The 16,701-nt window shown below is 43.2% G+C and overlaps 1 protein-coding gene across 4 annotated transcripts in view; it reads left to right on the top strand.

The window, feature by feature from the left end:
* KIF13B (kinesin family member 13B) overlaps positions 1-16,701 on the top strand; it is a 246,379-nt gene that overhangs the window by 152,191 nt on the left and 77,487 nt on the right. For all 4 annotated transcript variants that reach the window (XM_074384129.1, XM_039461134.2, XM_039461133.2 and 1 more), the window contains 6 exons: positions 336-470; positions 5,365-5,495; positions 11,653-11,739; positions 13,257-13,447; positions 14,474-14,684; positions 15,526-15,688. In XM_074384129.1, coding sequence (XP_074240230.1) covers positions 336-470; positions 5,365-5,495; positions 11,653-11,739; positions 13,257-13,447; positions 14,474-14,684; positions 15,526-15,688 — 918 coding nt within the window. The remainder of the gene's footprint in view (positions 1-335; positions 471-5,364; positions 5,496-11,652; positions 11,740-13,256; positions 13,448-14,473; positions 14,685-15,525; positions 15,689-16,701) is intronic.

The following is a 16,701-nucleotide window of genomic DNA, read 5'->3' as shown; positions in this document are numbered from 1 at the left end:
TCCCAGCTGAAGAAAGTGCACATACCTTTGCTCATATATACAGAGTTAAATGAGATGAATTCAAGATGTTAGGTATTTTCAAGAGTGAAAACAGACTTCACCAGTACAGTTAGTTACTATGTGTAATGGACTTTACTTTTCAAAATAGAATTAACAGAATAAAAATTAGATAGTTTGGAAAGAAGGGAAAATGCGATAAACCTATAATGCCATAGCCTAAGAGAATGTATATGAATTACAACGCTATTGAATTATTGTAACATTGTAATGTAAGTGCTTGGATATCTCACTGCCTCAATAGCTATGGAATTAATACTTCTCTGATACGTTTACAGGAACGACAGAAGCAGCTTGAGAGTCTCGGAATATCTCTTCAGTCTTCGGGCATCAAAGTTGGGGATGATAAATGCTTCCTTGTTAATCTGAATGCTGACCCAGCTCTGAACGAGCTTCTGGTGTACTATTTAAAGGTGAAGTAATGTGCTTTGCTCCTAGTTTCTTGTGATGAAATAGGATAATAGTTCACAGTACTTGAGTAAACTTGGGGAACCATGTATACTCAAAAAAACAGAGTTAGCAAATTGTTTTTATTTGAATAAGCTGGAGTTAGGGAACCATCTTGGGTTTCTGGGCTCAGTTTCCTTTTTTAGTCTTTCATGTTGTTCAACTTGACAATATAAAAAAAAGATCCTCTGATATGATTTCCAACAAGTTAAATAGCTTTCCTACCATTATTTAATAAGATTTGTTTCAGGGAATTAAGTAGATAACTTTTAAAAATGGATGACTTGAAAGACTAGATAGTAAGTATACTAAAGCTTTTGTGGTTATATGAAGCACTTTCTTTTGTGAGCAGTTTGTTAGCTCACAAGAAATGTATAAAGTTCTTAGGACCAGTTGGTATGAAATTTATGTTTCCAGTAACTCTTAGGAAAATTTGAAAATTTAGGTTATCAATCCATTTTTAAAAAGTATAGGTTACTTAGAGACTGAGCGAGTCAGAGCATGGAACAGAAAAAAGGAGAAATATTGGTATCCACTGAAATCTGTAAATCATGGGACATATTAGGAAGATAAGAGACAACTTCAGAATAAGCCTGAAGCCTGAGACAGTCCACAGATTTGAGGAGTGTCCAGAATGGGTTGTGTCAAGCCCAGAGCACAAATTATTAGTTATATGTGATGGACTGCACCACTCTGACACAGGGTTGATAATGGTTAGGACTCAATTTCTTTCCCCTCACATGTGTGGGTTCAGTGAATGTGACCAGAAAAGTAAAGCTAACAAGCTGACCACGTGGGAAACAGCTCTAAGAGAATTGTGTGGTTTCATTTCAGAAAAGCCTGGAGAGGTCCTGGGATATTGGCTTTGTGTCATTTTGAAAAGGCCCCTTGTTAATAAGTATCTTATACAGTGTGTTGATGTGCTGTGAGTGAGGCTGTGTCTTTGATGCATACCTTCCTGTGTGCATGTCTCAGGTGCTGTGGTTGAGTGGCAGCAAAGCTGGGGTGGGAGGGAGTGACCTGTCTCTCTAGTCTGTGGCTAAGCCCCTTGCTCCCTCTAATCTAGTTCCTTTGTAAATGGAGGCAAGTGTCTCAGGTGGTTTGCCAGGTTTCTGTGAGGGTTGGAGATACAGAAGTACTTCATAAACAGAAGCACTATACCAAAAAAAAAAAAAAAAAAGTTTACGTTCCACTTTCTTGTTTGATACTCTGTATGGTTTATTATACACATACTGTCTTTGCCTGTTAAAAAATTGTGTATTATCAGCTGGGCACGGTGGCTCATACCCAGCACTTTGGGAGGCTGAGGTGGGTAGATCACTTGAGATCAGGAGTTTGAGACCAGCCTGGGCGACATGATGAAACTCTCTCTCTACTAAAAACATAAAAATTAGCCAGGGGTGGTGGTACACACCTCTAGTCCCAGCTACTTGGGAGCCTGAGGCAGGCGAATGACTTGAACTCAAGAGGTGGAGGTTGCAGTGAGCTTGAGATCATGCCACTGCACTCCAGCCTGGGTGATAAAGCCAGACTCCGCCTCAAAGAAAAAAAAAAAAAGGATTGTATTGTCACATTACTTACTTTGCTTCTGAAGAGTGCTGGCAGCATTTTGAGTCAGGATATTCATGTGAGCGTGACCAGGACAGTTAAGCTAATGAGCTGACTACGTGGGAGGACATGCGATGTTAGAATAGGACCTGAGTATTCTATACTTTTCATTTCTCAGAACTAGAAATTCTTTTTCTTTCCATTGTAACGTAGTTTAAATTGGGACACACAAACACACGCATCAAGAAAAAAACTCTGATTCATATCTGCTCCTTGACTAAAAACTTAAACAAAGAAGCTGTTTAAAGATGTTTGGAGAGTCATCAGATGTTTCTGGTCATCTTGTATGGAGGTGTTTCGGTTCTGTTTCTGGCTGTGTGGCCAGCCCTGTTTGGCAGAGTCTGAGGCACTGTTGATTTCTTGACTGCCCAGGCTAACCCCAAACCAAGCATATCTATCAAGACAAAGCACATTTAAAAGGATGATCTCAGCCCAAAGACAGCTTTTGCTTCAGTAAAGTGATACCATGATGTGGGATGGTAGAATTTGGAGGCTGAGCATTTTTATTTCTTTGCCTTAAAATTCAAAAGTCAATTTAGATGCTGGGCAGATAACTTCACATCTCTGGAAAACTTTAGCCACTCCATGTGTAAGTGAAGGCATTGGAGGAAAACATCTCTGAAGTTCTCTGTAGTTCCAGTTGTATAGTTCTCCTACTCTTCTAGAATATACACCCCCTTTCTGGAATACTTTATAGTAACATGCTTTAGAACCATTATACCCATCTATCAATAAAGAGACTGAGATGCTGTCCCTGATTATCTTTTTTTTGATTACCTGGGCACACAAAGGGAAATGATTGTGCATTTACTTTTATTTTATATTTATTTAATGCCTACATATGCCGGTCATTGGTTAAGTGTTTGGAATACAAGATGGACAGTCAACCCGCAGTCAGTCAGTGTCTTGGAAGGAGTTAAAGGAGGGCAGGATGACAGTGGCTTTTTCTAATTGTGAACTCAGGAAACAGCTCCCTGAGGATGTGACATTAAAAGCTGAGAGAGAAATGATAAGAAATGACCCATATCAGAATCAGGGGAAGAACGTTTCAGACAGAGGAAACAGCTAGTAAAAGGCATTAGGATGGAAATAGGCTCATTGTGCTCCAAGAACAGACGGAAGGCCCATGTGGCTGGTGCGTGCTCTGTGAGGGGGAGATGGTGGGAGTGAGGGTCAGGCAGAGGTAGGCAGGAGCACACTGTAGAATGCTTCGTAAGCCTGGGTGAGAATTTGGGCTTTATTGGAGAAGAAAGAGAAGCCACTAGAAGGTTTTAGTCTTACTTATTTTTATTTTATTTTTTTGAGGCTCAGTCTCTCTCTCTCACCCAGGTGACAGTGCACTGGCACGATCATGGTTTATTGCAGCCTCAGTCTCCTGGATTCAAGTGATCTTTCTGCCTCTTTAACAAAAAAAATTTTTTTTTTTGAGATGGGATCTCGCTCTGTCGCCCAGGCTGGAGTGCCAGTGACGTGATCTCAGCTCACTGTAATCTCTGCCTCCCAGGTTCAAGCACTTCTCCTACCTCAGCCTCCCAAGTAGCTGGGATTACAGGTGTGCACCACCATGCCTGGCTAATTTTTTGTGTGTTTTTAGTAGATACAAGGTTTCACCATGTTGGCCGGGCTGGTCTCAAACTCCCGACCTCAAGTGATCTGCCCACCTCAGCCTTCCAGAGTGCTGGGATTACAGATGTGAGCCACTGTGCCTGGCCTCAATTTTTTTTTTTTTTTTTTTTCCCCAGTAGAGACAAGGACAAGCCCAGGCTGGTCTTGATCTCCTGTGCTCAAGCAGTTCTCCTGCCTTAGCTTCCCAAAGTGCCGGGATTACAGGTGTGAGCTACCAGGCCCAATCTTAGAAGGTTTTAAATAGGAGATGACATGACCAGCTGCTGTGGTGGGAGCAGAAGGGGGTGTCATGCAATGGAGACACAGTAGGAAGCTCTGTATCCACAGGCAAGAGATCCCGGAGGCTGAATCAAGGATGTGGTCATGGAGGTGGGGAAAACAAGCTGATTCTTGATAGACTTTGGAGGAAAAAAATCTGTAAGATTTTCCCTGATTGACATGGGGTGGGTATGGGCTTGTAAGGGAAAGAAAGACGACTCAAGGATCATATCTAAGCTGTTCATTTGACTGACTGGGGGTGGTACCATTATTATTGGAGAAGGAAATTGACTTCTGTTGGGTTGGGGGAGATGGGAACAAGACTTTCGCTTTGGCCTTTGTTCCCTTTGGCATATCTCAGACATCCAGGTTGTGTCAAGTAGGCTGAGTAGGCAGAAAATAGTGGTGGCTAAGGCTGGGCACAGTGGCTCACACATGTAACCTCAGTACTTTGGGAGGCTGAGGTGGAAGGATTGCTTGAGCTCAGGAGTTTGAGATCAATCTGAGCAACATAGTGAGACCCTGTCTTTCCAAAAAATAAAAAAGATCAGTTGGTCCAGATGGTGCCTGCCTGTGATCTCAGCTACTCGGAAGGCTGAGACAGGAAGATTGCTTGAGCCCAGAAGGGTGAGGTTGTAGTGAGCATGGATTGTGTGTCTGCACTCCAGCCTGGTGACCGAACAAGACCCCATCTGAAAGAAAAAAAAAAAATAGGGTCTAAGACTGGGATAGTGGTCATGAAGGTGGGGAAAAAATGCAACTAAAGTATGTAACTCCTGACTGGTGATGGAGATGTGGTTTATTTGAAGATGGCATTTAAAGCCATGGGAGAGGGCGAGTTGGTCTAGGTTAGGGTCAGCCATCTACTCTTCACAGACCAAATCTAGCTCTCTTCCTGCTTTTGTTTGAATCATGCCTGGCTCCATTTGCTTTTAAAAAATCTTTTTAGGCGAGGTGTGGTGGCTCACGCCTGTAATCCCAGCACCTTGGGAGGCTGAGGTGGGTGGATCACTTGAGGTCAGGAGTTCGAGACCAGTGTGGCCAACATGATAAAACCCTGTCTCTACCAAAACTACAAAAAAATCAGCTGGGTGTGGTGGTGCATGTCTATAAATTTCAGCTACTTGGGGGTCTGAGGCAGGAGAATAGCTTGAACCCAGGAAGCGGAGGTTGCAGTGAGCCAAGATTGCACCGCTGCTCTCCAGCCTGGGGGATAGAGTGAGGTCCCATCTCAAAAATAAAATAAGAATAAACATAAAAAATATTTTAGCTAAAGTAGTAAGACAACATAAGAGGGCTCAGTGTAAACTATTTCAGTTGTGTGCATCTAAGAATACAGTATTAATCATGAATTTGATTCTTTCTTAGGAACATACATTGATAGGGTCAGCAAATTCCCAAGATATCCAGCTGTGCGGCATGGGAATTCTTCCTGAACACTGCATCATAGACATCACGTCAGAAGGCCAGGTTATGCTGACTCCTCAGAAGAACACCAGGTAACATACTTGAATTAGTGTTCATATCATGAGAATTTTCAGAGGGAGAAAGTACTCTAGAGGCGACAGTGGCCTTTGTTGCTTTTAAGTTGATGTCATTAAGCTCTCCAGTTGGTGAGGCGGCCCCGTACATTTAGCTTTAATGCTTCCCACATGCACTCCTTCCTTGTGATAGACACTGCCGTGGCTTTATGTATTTAGGCCCTCATCAAGTCTTGATGAGAGCCCCTGCCAACACCCCAAGCTGCCTCCTGGTTCACTCATCACAGCCCTAGAAGGCTTTCCTCTGTCTGTGATGGAAAATCCCTTACAGCCCCCGGTTTATCTCCTCCTCCTCTATACCTGCCAGTTCTTGGGCCTGCTGACTCCTGTGGGACCTGCAGGGTTAAGTGCTGCCATGATCTTCTGCGGGGAGGTCCCTGTTTGGTCTGTATGCAGTGTCCTTAGGAGGTACAGACCATCCCCTCTTACGGCAGTGCTTCTCAGTGGCTGCCTGTGGGTTGTGAACCCTTATTACGCCACTGGACCGTGAGCTGCTTGAGGACAAGGGCCTTTCTTTTTTTGATCCTCCATTCCTGGCATGTAATATGAGATTAGTACACAGGTAGTTACTACACCGTGGAGGAATGAAGGGACTCCACATTTTATGAATTACACACTTTTTCCTTCAGCTGTAAAGCTGTTACCCCTTGTTAACAAAGGATATTGTTAAGAGTTGGGAGTGTAACAGCCTCTAACTGTTAGACAGTGGTTAACTGAATTATGTTGATCTTTCAGATGTTGATTTGTTTCATTTTATGATATCAAAAAATCATTAATATCACTCATTTTATTCATAAAGTCTTCAAGTATTGAGAAGCTCTCAAGCTCTGGGGAAGGATCACGTGAGAATACAGGAGCAGAAGCTGGTGTGGCCCTCACAGCTGTGCTGTGCTTTTATTAGGCCGTAAATAATCACACAGAACCCCAGCCTCAGGCAAGGGTCCTCCAAGACCAGGATGCAGTAAGATAGAGCAGGCCATGCCATTATTTTGTTGAAGCACAGGCAAAAACATGGTCACTGTGGCACCCTAAGAATACCCTCCTCTGAACCAATATGAGTGGCTGCTACTTCTCCACCAATTACAGCGTTATTCTGTTCTAGCTCCCTGCACCAATGGATACAGTTTTGTGAAATACCCATTCATAGGATTACTCCCACTTTCTGACAGTACCCAGCATATGTGGAACCCCTGCCTCCTTAAATTGTCTCTGAAGTCATCCACCCAGAGCCCAAATCTTACAACAGCTTCTGTCTTACACTGGCTCCCTGCCTCCCCTCCCCGCTTCGCCTCCACCCTCTTCTCCACACTCCTCTCTGCCCCACTTCCTCCCCTCCCCTTCTTTTCTCCCCTTCCCTTCCCTCCTTTTTTTTCCATCCTTACCTTCACCCTTCTTGACAGGGCCTTATTCTGTCACCCAGGCTTGAGTGCAGTGGTGCAGTTACAGCTCACTGCAGCCTCCAACTCCTGTGCTCAAGCGATCCTCCCGTCTCATCCTCCTGAGTAGCTGGGACTACAGGTGCTTGACACCATGCCCAGCTAATCTTTTAAAAACTTTATTTTGTAGATACAGGGTCTTGATACGTTGCCCAGGTTGGTCGTCAACTTCTGGGCTCAAGTGATTCTCCTTGACCTCAAAAGTGCTGGATTACAGGCGTAAACCACTGCACTGTGCCTGGCCAAGATCAGTTACTTTTAGTGTTTAAAAACCTGTATCACGAATGAAATCTAGATAGGAAACAAGATTTTGCATGTATGCATACACATAAATCTTGAATACTGTATCGCCAGGTAAATGCTCCATAGCTTTACAGAGTTTAAAGAAACTAAGATACTCTAAGTTTAAAGAAACTGAGATAGCTGGGGTGATTGGCATCTCTTAACAGAGGAAGTAAAAACCCAGCTGAGCTTGGATTACCGAGTAAGATTAGGAGGGTGAGAGGAATGGGAACCTTACTCCAGGTTGTAGGACCGATAGGAGCCTGGATGTGGAGGAAGAGTTGATCATGTGTAGTATATAGGAAATAAGCCGTTTTTGTTTTGGCAGGAGTTAGGAGGCTTTCCTTGTGGGAGGAAGAGCCCTTAAAAGAATTTGGGCCAGGCACAGTGGCTCATGCCTGTAATCTCAGCACTTTGGGAGGTTGAGGCGGGCGGATTACCTGAGGTCAGGAGTTCGAGACCAGCCTGACCAACATGGAGAAACCCCATCTCAACTAAAAATACAATTAGCCAGGCTGTGCATGGCGGTGCACGCCTGCGGTGCCAGCTATTTGGGAGGCTGAGGAATCGCTTGAACCTGGGAGATAGAGGTTGCGGTGAGCCGAGATCACGCCATTGCACTCCAGCCTGGGCAACAAGAGCAAAACTCCGTCTCAGAAAAAACAAAAAACAAGAAACAGAATTTGTACTGGATAGCCTATATCTTAGTAAACTAGTCCTTCAGCGGGAGAGGGGCACGATGACGCTGGTGTCCCAGGAATATCAGTGTTACCATGCTATGCATACTCTTCTATTTCTTTCCTGCCCTTCCAAATTCTTCCTTTCATGGTATTCCACCCACCGCTTCTGTTGAATGCCATAATCAAGATAAGCAGCACAGTGGAACTGATAAATCTTTCTTATGTTGATAGGACGTGATCATTTTTCCTTGCTATGGAGCTTTTTAATACAGGTCTCATTTCTCATTACTGGTATCAGTAGACCTTTCTAGTGTCTGGTTGATTGTTTCTTTTCATTCATATAGATTGGACATACTTGTTTTTGTTGTATATTGCTACCGTCTTTTCATTATTGGCTGTAATGGTTCTCTTTTTACTCCTTAATATACTATGTAACAAATTTAGAACTTTTAAAAATGGAGGCTATTTATTGATCTCGAATACTTCATACCATAAACATCTTAAGTAACTATATAGCACTTGGAACTTTGAAAAATGGGGATAATAATCTAATATACAGGCATATGTTGGAGACCTTGCAGGTTCAGTTCCAGACTTCCACACTACAGTAAATAACACAGTAAATCAAGTCACACAAATTTTTGGTTTCCCAGTGCATGTAAAAGTGAGGTTTACACTGTAGTCTACTAATTGTGCCATAGCATTATATCTTAAACAGTATACATCCCTTAATTAAAAAATGCTTTGCAACCAGGTACGGTGGCTCATGCCTGTAATCCTAGCACTTTGAGAGGCTGAGATGGGCAGATCACTTGAGTCAGGAGTTTGTGACTGGCGTGGCCAACATGGCAAGACCCTGTCTCTATGAGCCGTTAGAGACACGTATGGAGGCACGTGCCTGTAATCCCAGCTACTCAGGAGGTTGAGGCAGGGGAATCGCCTGAACCTGGGAGGTGGAGGTTTCAGTGAACTGAGATTGCGCCACCGCACTCCAGCCTGAGCTGCAGAGCAAGGCTCTGTCTTTTTATAAGTTAAAAAAAAGACTTTGTTGCTAAAATATGATCGGAGCCCAGGTGGTAGCTTTTTTGCTGCAGGAAGGTCTTGCTTCCATGTTGGTGGCTGCGCGCTGATCAAGGTGGTGGTTGCTGAAGGTTAGGGTGGCCGTGGCAATTTCTTAAAATAAGGCAGCAGTGAACTTTGCCACCTTGATGGACTTTTTCTTTGAAGAAAGATTTCTCTGTAGCATGCGTTGCTGATTGGTAGCATTTTACCCATGGTAGAACTTCTTTTCAGAATTGAGGTCAGTCTTCTTGAACCCTGGCACTGCTTTAATCAACTAAGTTTCTGGAAAATTCTAAACCCTCCATTATCATTTCAGCAGTGTTCACCGATTCTTCACCAGGAGTAGATTCCATCTCAAGAAATCACTTTGTTTGCTAATTCATGTGAATCAACTTACCCACTAATGTTTCATCTTGAGATCACAGCAGTTCAACCACATCTTCAAGCTCCACTTCTTTCTTTAGTTCTCTTGCTGTTTCCACCACACCTGCAGTTCCTTCCTCCCCTGAAGTCTGGAACCCTTCAAAGGCATCCATGAGGGTTGGACTCCTTCCACATTCCTGTTAATGTAGATACTGTTCCTTCCTCCTGTGAATCACAAATATTCTTTTTTTCTTTTTGGAGATGGAGTCTCACTCTATAACCCAGGCTGGAGGGCAGGGCCGCTATCTTGGTTCACTGCAACCTCCACCTCCCGTGTTCAAGTGATTCTCCTGTCTTTGTCTCCTAAGTAGCTGGGACTACAGGTGAGTGCCGCCATACCCGGCTAATTTTTGTATTTTTAGTAGAGACAGGGTTTCACCATATTGGTCAGGCTGGTCTTGAACTCCTGACCTCATGATCTACACACCTTGGCCTCCCAAAGTGCTGGGATTACAGGCATGAGCCACCAAGCCCAACGTCACAGATGTTCTTAATGGCATCATAGAAGGGCGAATCCTTTCCAGAAGGTTTTTAACTTACTTTGCCAAGATCCATTAGAAGCATTACTGTCTATAGCAGCTATAGCCTCATCAAATGTATTGTTTAAATGATAAGACTTGAAAGTCAAAATTACTTCCTGATCCATGGCCTGCAGAGTGGATATTGTGTTAACAGGCATGAAAACAACATTAATATCCTTGAACATCTCCATCAGAGCCCTTGAGTTGATCAGGTGCATTATCAATGAGCAGTAATGTTTTGAAAGGAATCTTCTGAGCATTAGATCTCAACAGTGGGCTTAAAATATTCAGCAAACTATGGTGTAAACCAGGCGTCCCCAAACTACGGCCCACGGGCCGCATGCGGCCCCCTGAGGCCATTTATCCGGCCCCCTGCCGCACTTCAGGTTTCACTGGTGGTCAGTGAGAGGAGCACAGTATGTGGCGGCCCGCAACGGTCTGAGGGACAGTGAACTGGCCCCCTGTGTAAAAAGTTTGGGGACGCCTGGTGTAAACAGACATGCTGTCGTCCAGGCTTTGTTCCATTTGCAGAGCACAGGCAGAGATGATTTAGCATAATTCTTAAGGGCCCTAGGATTTATAGAAGGGTCAATAAGTGTTGGCATCAACTTCAAATCACCAGCTACATTAGCCTCTAAGAGAGTCAGCCTACCGTTGAAGCTTTGAAGCCAGGCATTGACTTCTCTTCCCTAGCTAATAAAGTTCTAGATGGCATCTTCTTCCGATAGAAGTCTGGTTCATCTACGTTGAAAATCTCATCCGTGATCTTGCTGCTTCATCTTGTACTTCTATGTTATGGAGATAACGTCTTGCCTGAAACCTCAAGAACCAACCTCTGTTCGCTTTCAGCTTTTCTTCTGTTGCTTCTCATCTCTCTAAGTTCGTAGAATTAAAGAGAGTTAGGACCTCATTCTGGATTAGGGTTGGGTTGAGGGCATATTGTGGCTGGATTGACTGTCGAGACCACTGACCTTTCTCTGTATCGGCAGGAAGGCTGTTCTGCCTTACCGTTCATGTATTCACTGGAGAAGCACCTTTAATTTCTTTCAAGAACTTTTCCTGTACACTCACAACTTGCCCAACTGTTGGTACAAGAGGCCTGGCTTTCGTCCTTTCTTGGTTTTTTAGGTGATTCCTCAATAAACCTGATCATTTCCACCTTTAGAGAGATGTGTGACTCTTCCTTTCACTAAAACAGTTAGAGGGTACTGTAGTTGTTAATTAGCCTAACTCAATATTGTTGTGTCTCAGGGAATAAAGAGACCCCAGGAGAGGGGGAGAGTCCAAACCCATACTACATTTAGTAAGTTTACCATCGTCCGTGGGTACAGTTCACAATGTCCCAGAACAGTTAGATGCTGTCAGAGGTCCCTAATCACAGATCTCCATGACATACAGTATGTGAAAAGTGTCTCGCATAGCCTTGCTCAACATAGGATGGCCGCAAACCTTCAGTTTGTAAAAAATACAGTATCTGCAAAGCACAATAAAGCAAAGCACAGTAAAATGAGATGTGTCTGTGCCTAGTACCGTAAACATTTTAGCGAAGTCAGCAAAGGAGTAAATGCCAATATTAAAATTACCAAGAACAGGTTGTATTGGGGGGAGTGATTGTTTTCCCGAGGAAGTTACATCTCTATGTTACTGGAAAATTAAAGCAGAAGACGTGATACTGTACTCATCATTCATGTTTGGTCTGTTCTCCTTACAGAACATTTGTAAATGGGTCGTCTGTCTCCAGTCCAATACAGCTACACCATGGGGACCGGATATTATGGGGAAACAACCATTTCTTCAGGTATGATGTCATTCATGTCCCTTAAAGAAGGAAATTTTTGAAGATAGTGCTCTGAAATAGAAAATACATATTAAAAGTAAACCCAACTCTACAGTTGTGTTACTGTGTGTGTGCTTATATATTTGCTGCACATGTAACATATATATGTGTATGTTCGTTCACTGTCTATGGTCTGAACCCGAGGGTCATGTAAACAATACACTTTGCAGAAATGCTGAATTTACCTACATAGTTTCTCCCTTTTATTTCCCAGGGGAAGATGCTTCTTTTGCCATTTAGTGTAAGAATTTATTAATGTTTCTCTGACATGTTTATCTTTCTGTTTATTTTTTACTGAAAAGTAGTTGTGGTTTTCATCTCCTTATCTATCAAATAAGGTTGGTATTTCTTTTAGAAATTCTTTTCAGCTGTAAGTCATGGCAAATTTTACTGTAATGGGTTAGACAGATCATTTGTTTCCCTGACAGAACCGGAAATCTGAAGGAACACGGTTGTTAGTGTTGGCTAAGCCTCTCAAAAAAAGTCAGGGCTCTAGTCTGGTCACTGTCTTGGCATCTCTCTGCGGCCTATAGTTGGCCGTGCTACACGGCCGTCAAAGCAGCGTTCAGGTACGGGGCGAAAGCGGAGAACCGTGGCTGTACTAGCCCTGACTGTCTTCTTCATCTGAAAAAGCAGAAGCCTTCCCAAGTCCCCAGCAATCTTCTTCTGTCTCCTTTGCTAGAATTTGCCTCTTAGCTGCAAAGGGGACTGAGAAAGACTGTCTAACCCGGGGCTGTACATACGGTTTCCCAAACAAAGCTGATGTTGCGTTGGCAAAGCAGGCAGGCTGGATACTATATAAAGGTAACATCCTGGTCTCTTCTTACTGTCACCGGTCAGTGTGCTCCAGATGTCAGACTGACTTTTCTGTAGCTAATAGAGATCCTTTGCAGTGGGCCCGGGATACTTTGGTTACTGAGAAAAGGGTAGATAGGCACAAAGAACATCGAGCTTTTTTTTCCTTCCCAAATTGATGTGTAAACTGCTTTGCTTCGTGTTCAAAACCCTCATCGTTTGGATTAAGTTGATCTTTCCAGCTTTATCTCTAGTGTGCTATACAAATTTTGTGTGTCCCGTAGTTTTACTCATTTTTCCAGGGAATATGAACGTTTCCATTTTCTTGTCTTTTACCAGCCTGTTCCCTCTACCCTGCTTTCTCCTTATTTGTGAATACTTAGTTCAACTGATTTTCTCCTGTCTCACCTTCCTTCATCACCTTGCTCTGAAAGTGTCCTTGGCTTTTCTTTAACTCTGAACTTGTCATAGGCATGTGGCCTAGTGCCACACTTTCTGCTGTACGTTTTTGATGGCACAGGAATGTCTTATTTCTTCGACTAGATTATCTACTTCCTGAGTGCAGTAATTGCCTTGTACTTACATGGTATCCACCTGGCTTCTAGCAGATACCAGTACTTAACGAGTGAAATGAGTAAGTGCCTGTCATAACTTCAGAAAACAATACTCTTTCCCCCTCCAAGACTCAATTTGCCTAAAAAGAAAAAGAAAGCAGAACGAGAGGACGAGGACCAGGACCCCTGCATGAAAAACGATAACAGTTCTGAGCAGCTGGATGTAGATGGCGACTCCTCCAGCGAAGTGTCCAGTGAAATTAACTTCAATTACGAATATGCACAGATGGAGGTCACCATGAAGGCCCTGGGCAGCAATGGTGAGCAAGTCGGGTGTGTGCTTGAGAGTTGGTTTGAGGTTCAAGATCGCTCCTGGGCTCCAGTGATCTTTAAGTGGGAAGATCACTTGAGCCCAGGAGTTCCAGGCTGCAGTGAGCTGAGATTGTGCCTGTGAATAATCCACTGCTCTTCAGCCTGGGCAACATAACAAGACCTTTTGTCTTTAAAAAAAAAAAGAAAAAGAAAAAAAAGAGATGGTAAAGTGTTAAAAATGTTTACGATTGAGACATTTTAAATGTTAACAAGAAAGAAAATCTTCATGTGGCTTCTCTATTATTTTGTGTCTTTGGCTTTAATTTATACTTAACAAAATGTTCTGCCTTAATATACAGTTAGGTCACTTTATTCTCCTGGACAGAATCTCTCTGGTTTATCTTATTTTATTTTGATTTTTTGAGACAGAGTCTCACTGTGTTGGCCAGGCTCTAGTACAGTGGCACGATCTCGGCACCCTGCAGCCTCCACCTCTCAGGTTATAGTGACTTGATTCTCCTGCGTCAGCCTCCTGAGTAGCTGGGATGACAAGCATGCATGCCACCATTCCTGACTAACTTTTGTATTTTCAGTAGAGACGAGGTTTCACCATGTTGGCCAGGCTGGTCTCAAACCCCTGACCTCAGGTGATCCACCTGCCTTGGCTTCCCAAAATGCTGGGATAACAGGCATGAGCCACCGCGCCTGGCCAAATCTCTCTGGTTTAGAAACTTGCCTGCCACTAGCTTATGATTAGATTTATTGAGGGTCCACCATGTCTTAGATTATGTGTAGAACATAAGATAGACCTGCTTTTTCTACAGAGAAGATGGTTGAGGATATGTCTAACTGAGAACAGAGAACAACATAGGTGATTGGAAGTAAGGAATGCTGTTTATGCCAAGTTGTCTTTAATGATATTAGTCATGGGGTATAGTTAAGGTGACGAACAACATTACCACATAGAACAACATTTGAGGTTTATTATGTTGTACCTTTCAATCATTATTTATCTTTTTAAAAAATGTGTTTAGATCCAATGCAGTCCATATTAAACAGCCTAGAACAACAGCATGAAGAAGAAAAACGATCCGCCCTGGAGCGCCAGAGGCTTATGTATGAGCACGAATTGGAGCAGCTCCGGAGAAGACTGTCTCCCGAGAAGCAGAACTCCCGGAGCATGGACAGGTTTTCTTTCCACTCGCCCAGTGCTCAGCAACGCTTAAGACAGTGGGCCGAAGAGAGGTAGGCAGCACAGAGGGGCTTCTTACATGTGTAGCTCAGGCTCACCACCGCTAACCCACCTAGGGAAAGTGTCAAGTGGGAACATTGAGACAGTGCCTAGAAAAGAATGATATTAAAAGATAAATGTTATAGCCAAGAACCACTTTGCATTTTTTCTTTTTTTGAAAAATAGGGGAATTGCCCATTTATATTAGGCTTTTTTTACAACTATTGATGTTAGGTGCTGTTCCACCTTCAGTTTGTCTAGCCTTTGGGTTTGGATACAGAAGTACACTTTATCATTGCATTGTGCTTTGCGTTCTGAAGCTTGGGTAGATGATCTTTAGAAAAATAGAAAGTTATCTGAACTGATTAGCTCAGGTAGGTAAAGCACGGTGCCCATAAGAGGCAGATTGTAAGCTTGATCTCTGTAGGGGCTAATTAGCATTGCATTGAAGTGCCTTCTCCCATGGTTGCAGACCTCATACTATTTAAAGTTTGGTCGGCAGGCAGCTTCCCTTTCACCTGGAGATTGATAGAAATGTAGGATTTCACCCCCACCTCAGACCTGCCTAGACAAAATCTTGAGTTGATGAAGATCCCCTGGTGATTTGCATCCACGGGCAGTTTTGTGTGGCACTGCCTTTATCTAGAGCCAGCTTGCTGTGTGGCTGCATGCCAGTGCTTAGCGTGAAGTAAGATTCAAGCGTGCGCATGGGTCAGTGTCAGCAACACAGTCCCTGAGTGCAGACCACCACGGGAAGGCTTGGTCCACGCGTTGGCATCGATGCACTACTGCTGTATGATTCTCTGACGAGCTGCTTTCTCTTCCCTACCTCCAACCCCTCTTTATTTTTTTAAGAGAAGCAACGTTGAATAACAGCCTGATGAGGCTGAGGGAACAAATTGTGAAGGCCAATCTATTGGTGAGAGAAGCTAATTACATTGCTGAGGAGCTGGATAAAAGGACAGAATATAAAGTTACGCTACAGATTCCAGCCTCCAGCCTCGACGCCAACCGGAAGGTGAGGTTGCCATTCCTTGAAAAAAACTAAGATCTCATTGGATAAGAACGCCTGATGTTTCCTGGTGTTACTGAAGCTTCAGATCCCTGTCTATACCCGCCCCAAGTCTAGATCCTTTGTTCTCCTTGCTTTTGGGTAGAATTGACTTCCTCTTTATTCTCTGCCTTTGAGTGTATGTATATTTTATCCGCTAGGGGAATATACTGTCCATCTCACCTGGCCCTGACGGTCCATTTCACTCAGCTTGCTTTCTTCAGGTCTGTTTCAGTTCTTTCTTAGAAGTCTTTACTGATTAATCTTCCCCAAGTGTCTTTTTTTCCTTTCTTATGTTACCATTCTATTCCCACTTCCCCCCAAATTAGGTGTTCATTTTGCTTATGTTATTTTCTCCTTAGGATAGCTTGCTCTGTAAAACTCTTCATTAGTTGTGTCATGTATATATTGAGGATCACACTTTTTTGACATAATAAATTTAATAAAAAGTAGGGGGGAAGTCCCATTGCAGTCTTCTACCTTTGTCATTCAGTTTTTTTTTTTCCTTCTTTTTTTGAGGTTCTTTCCCAGGTCTTGGTCATGTTCATACATGATGTTTGATGGATTAGGTAGAATTTTCTATTCAGATGAATTTCTTATGGGTCCATGTGTTCTGTTTGCCCTACAGTAGTCAACACAGCAAGGCTTTAATCAGTTCATCTTGGATATTCTATTATTTCTTTATTTTTTGAAGATGGAGTCTTGCTCTGTCACCCAGACTGGAATGCAGTTGTGTGATCTTGGCTCACTGCAACTTCTGCCTCCTGGGTTCAAGTACTGCTTCTGCCTCAGCCTCCTGAGTATCTGGGATTGCAGGTGTGCGCCACCATACCCAGCTAAATTTTGTATTTTTAGTAGAGATATATTTTTGGTATTTTCTCCATGTTGGCCACACTGGTCTCAAACTCCTGACTTCAAGTGATCCACCTGCCTTGGCCTTCCAAAGTGCTGGAATTACAGGTGGATATTCTAATTTGATA

This window comes from Saimiri boliviensis, chromosome 13 (assembly GCF_048565385.1).
Source record: "Saimiri boliviensis isolate mSaiBol1 chromosome 13, mSaiBol1.pri, whole genome shotgun sequence".
Taxonomy (NCBI): Eukaryota; Metazoa; Chordata; class Mammalia; order Primates; family Cebidae; genus Saimiri; species Saimiri boliviensis.
This window is presented reverse-complemented; position numbering and strand designations above follow the sequence as displayed.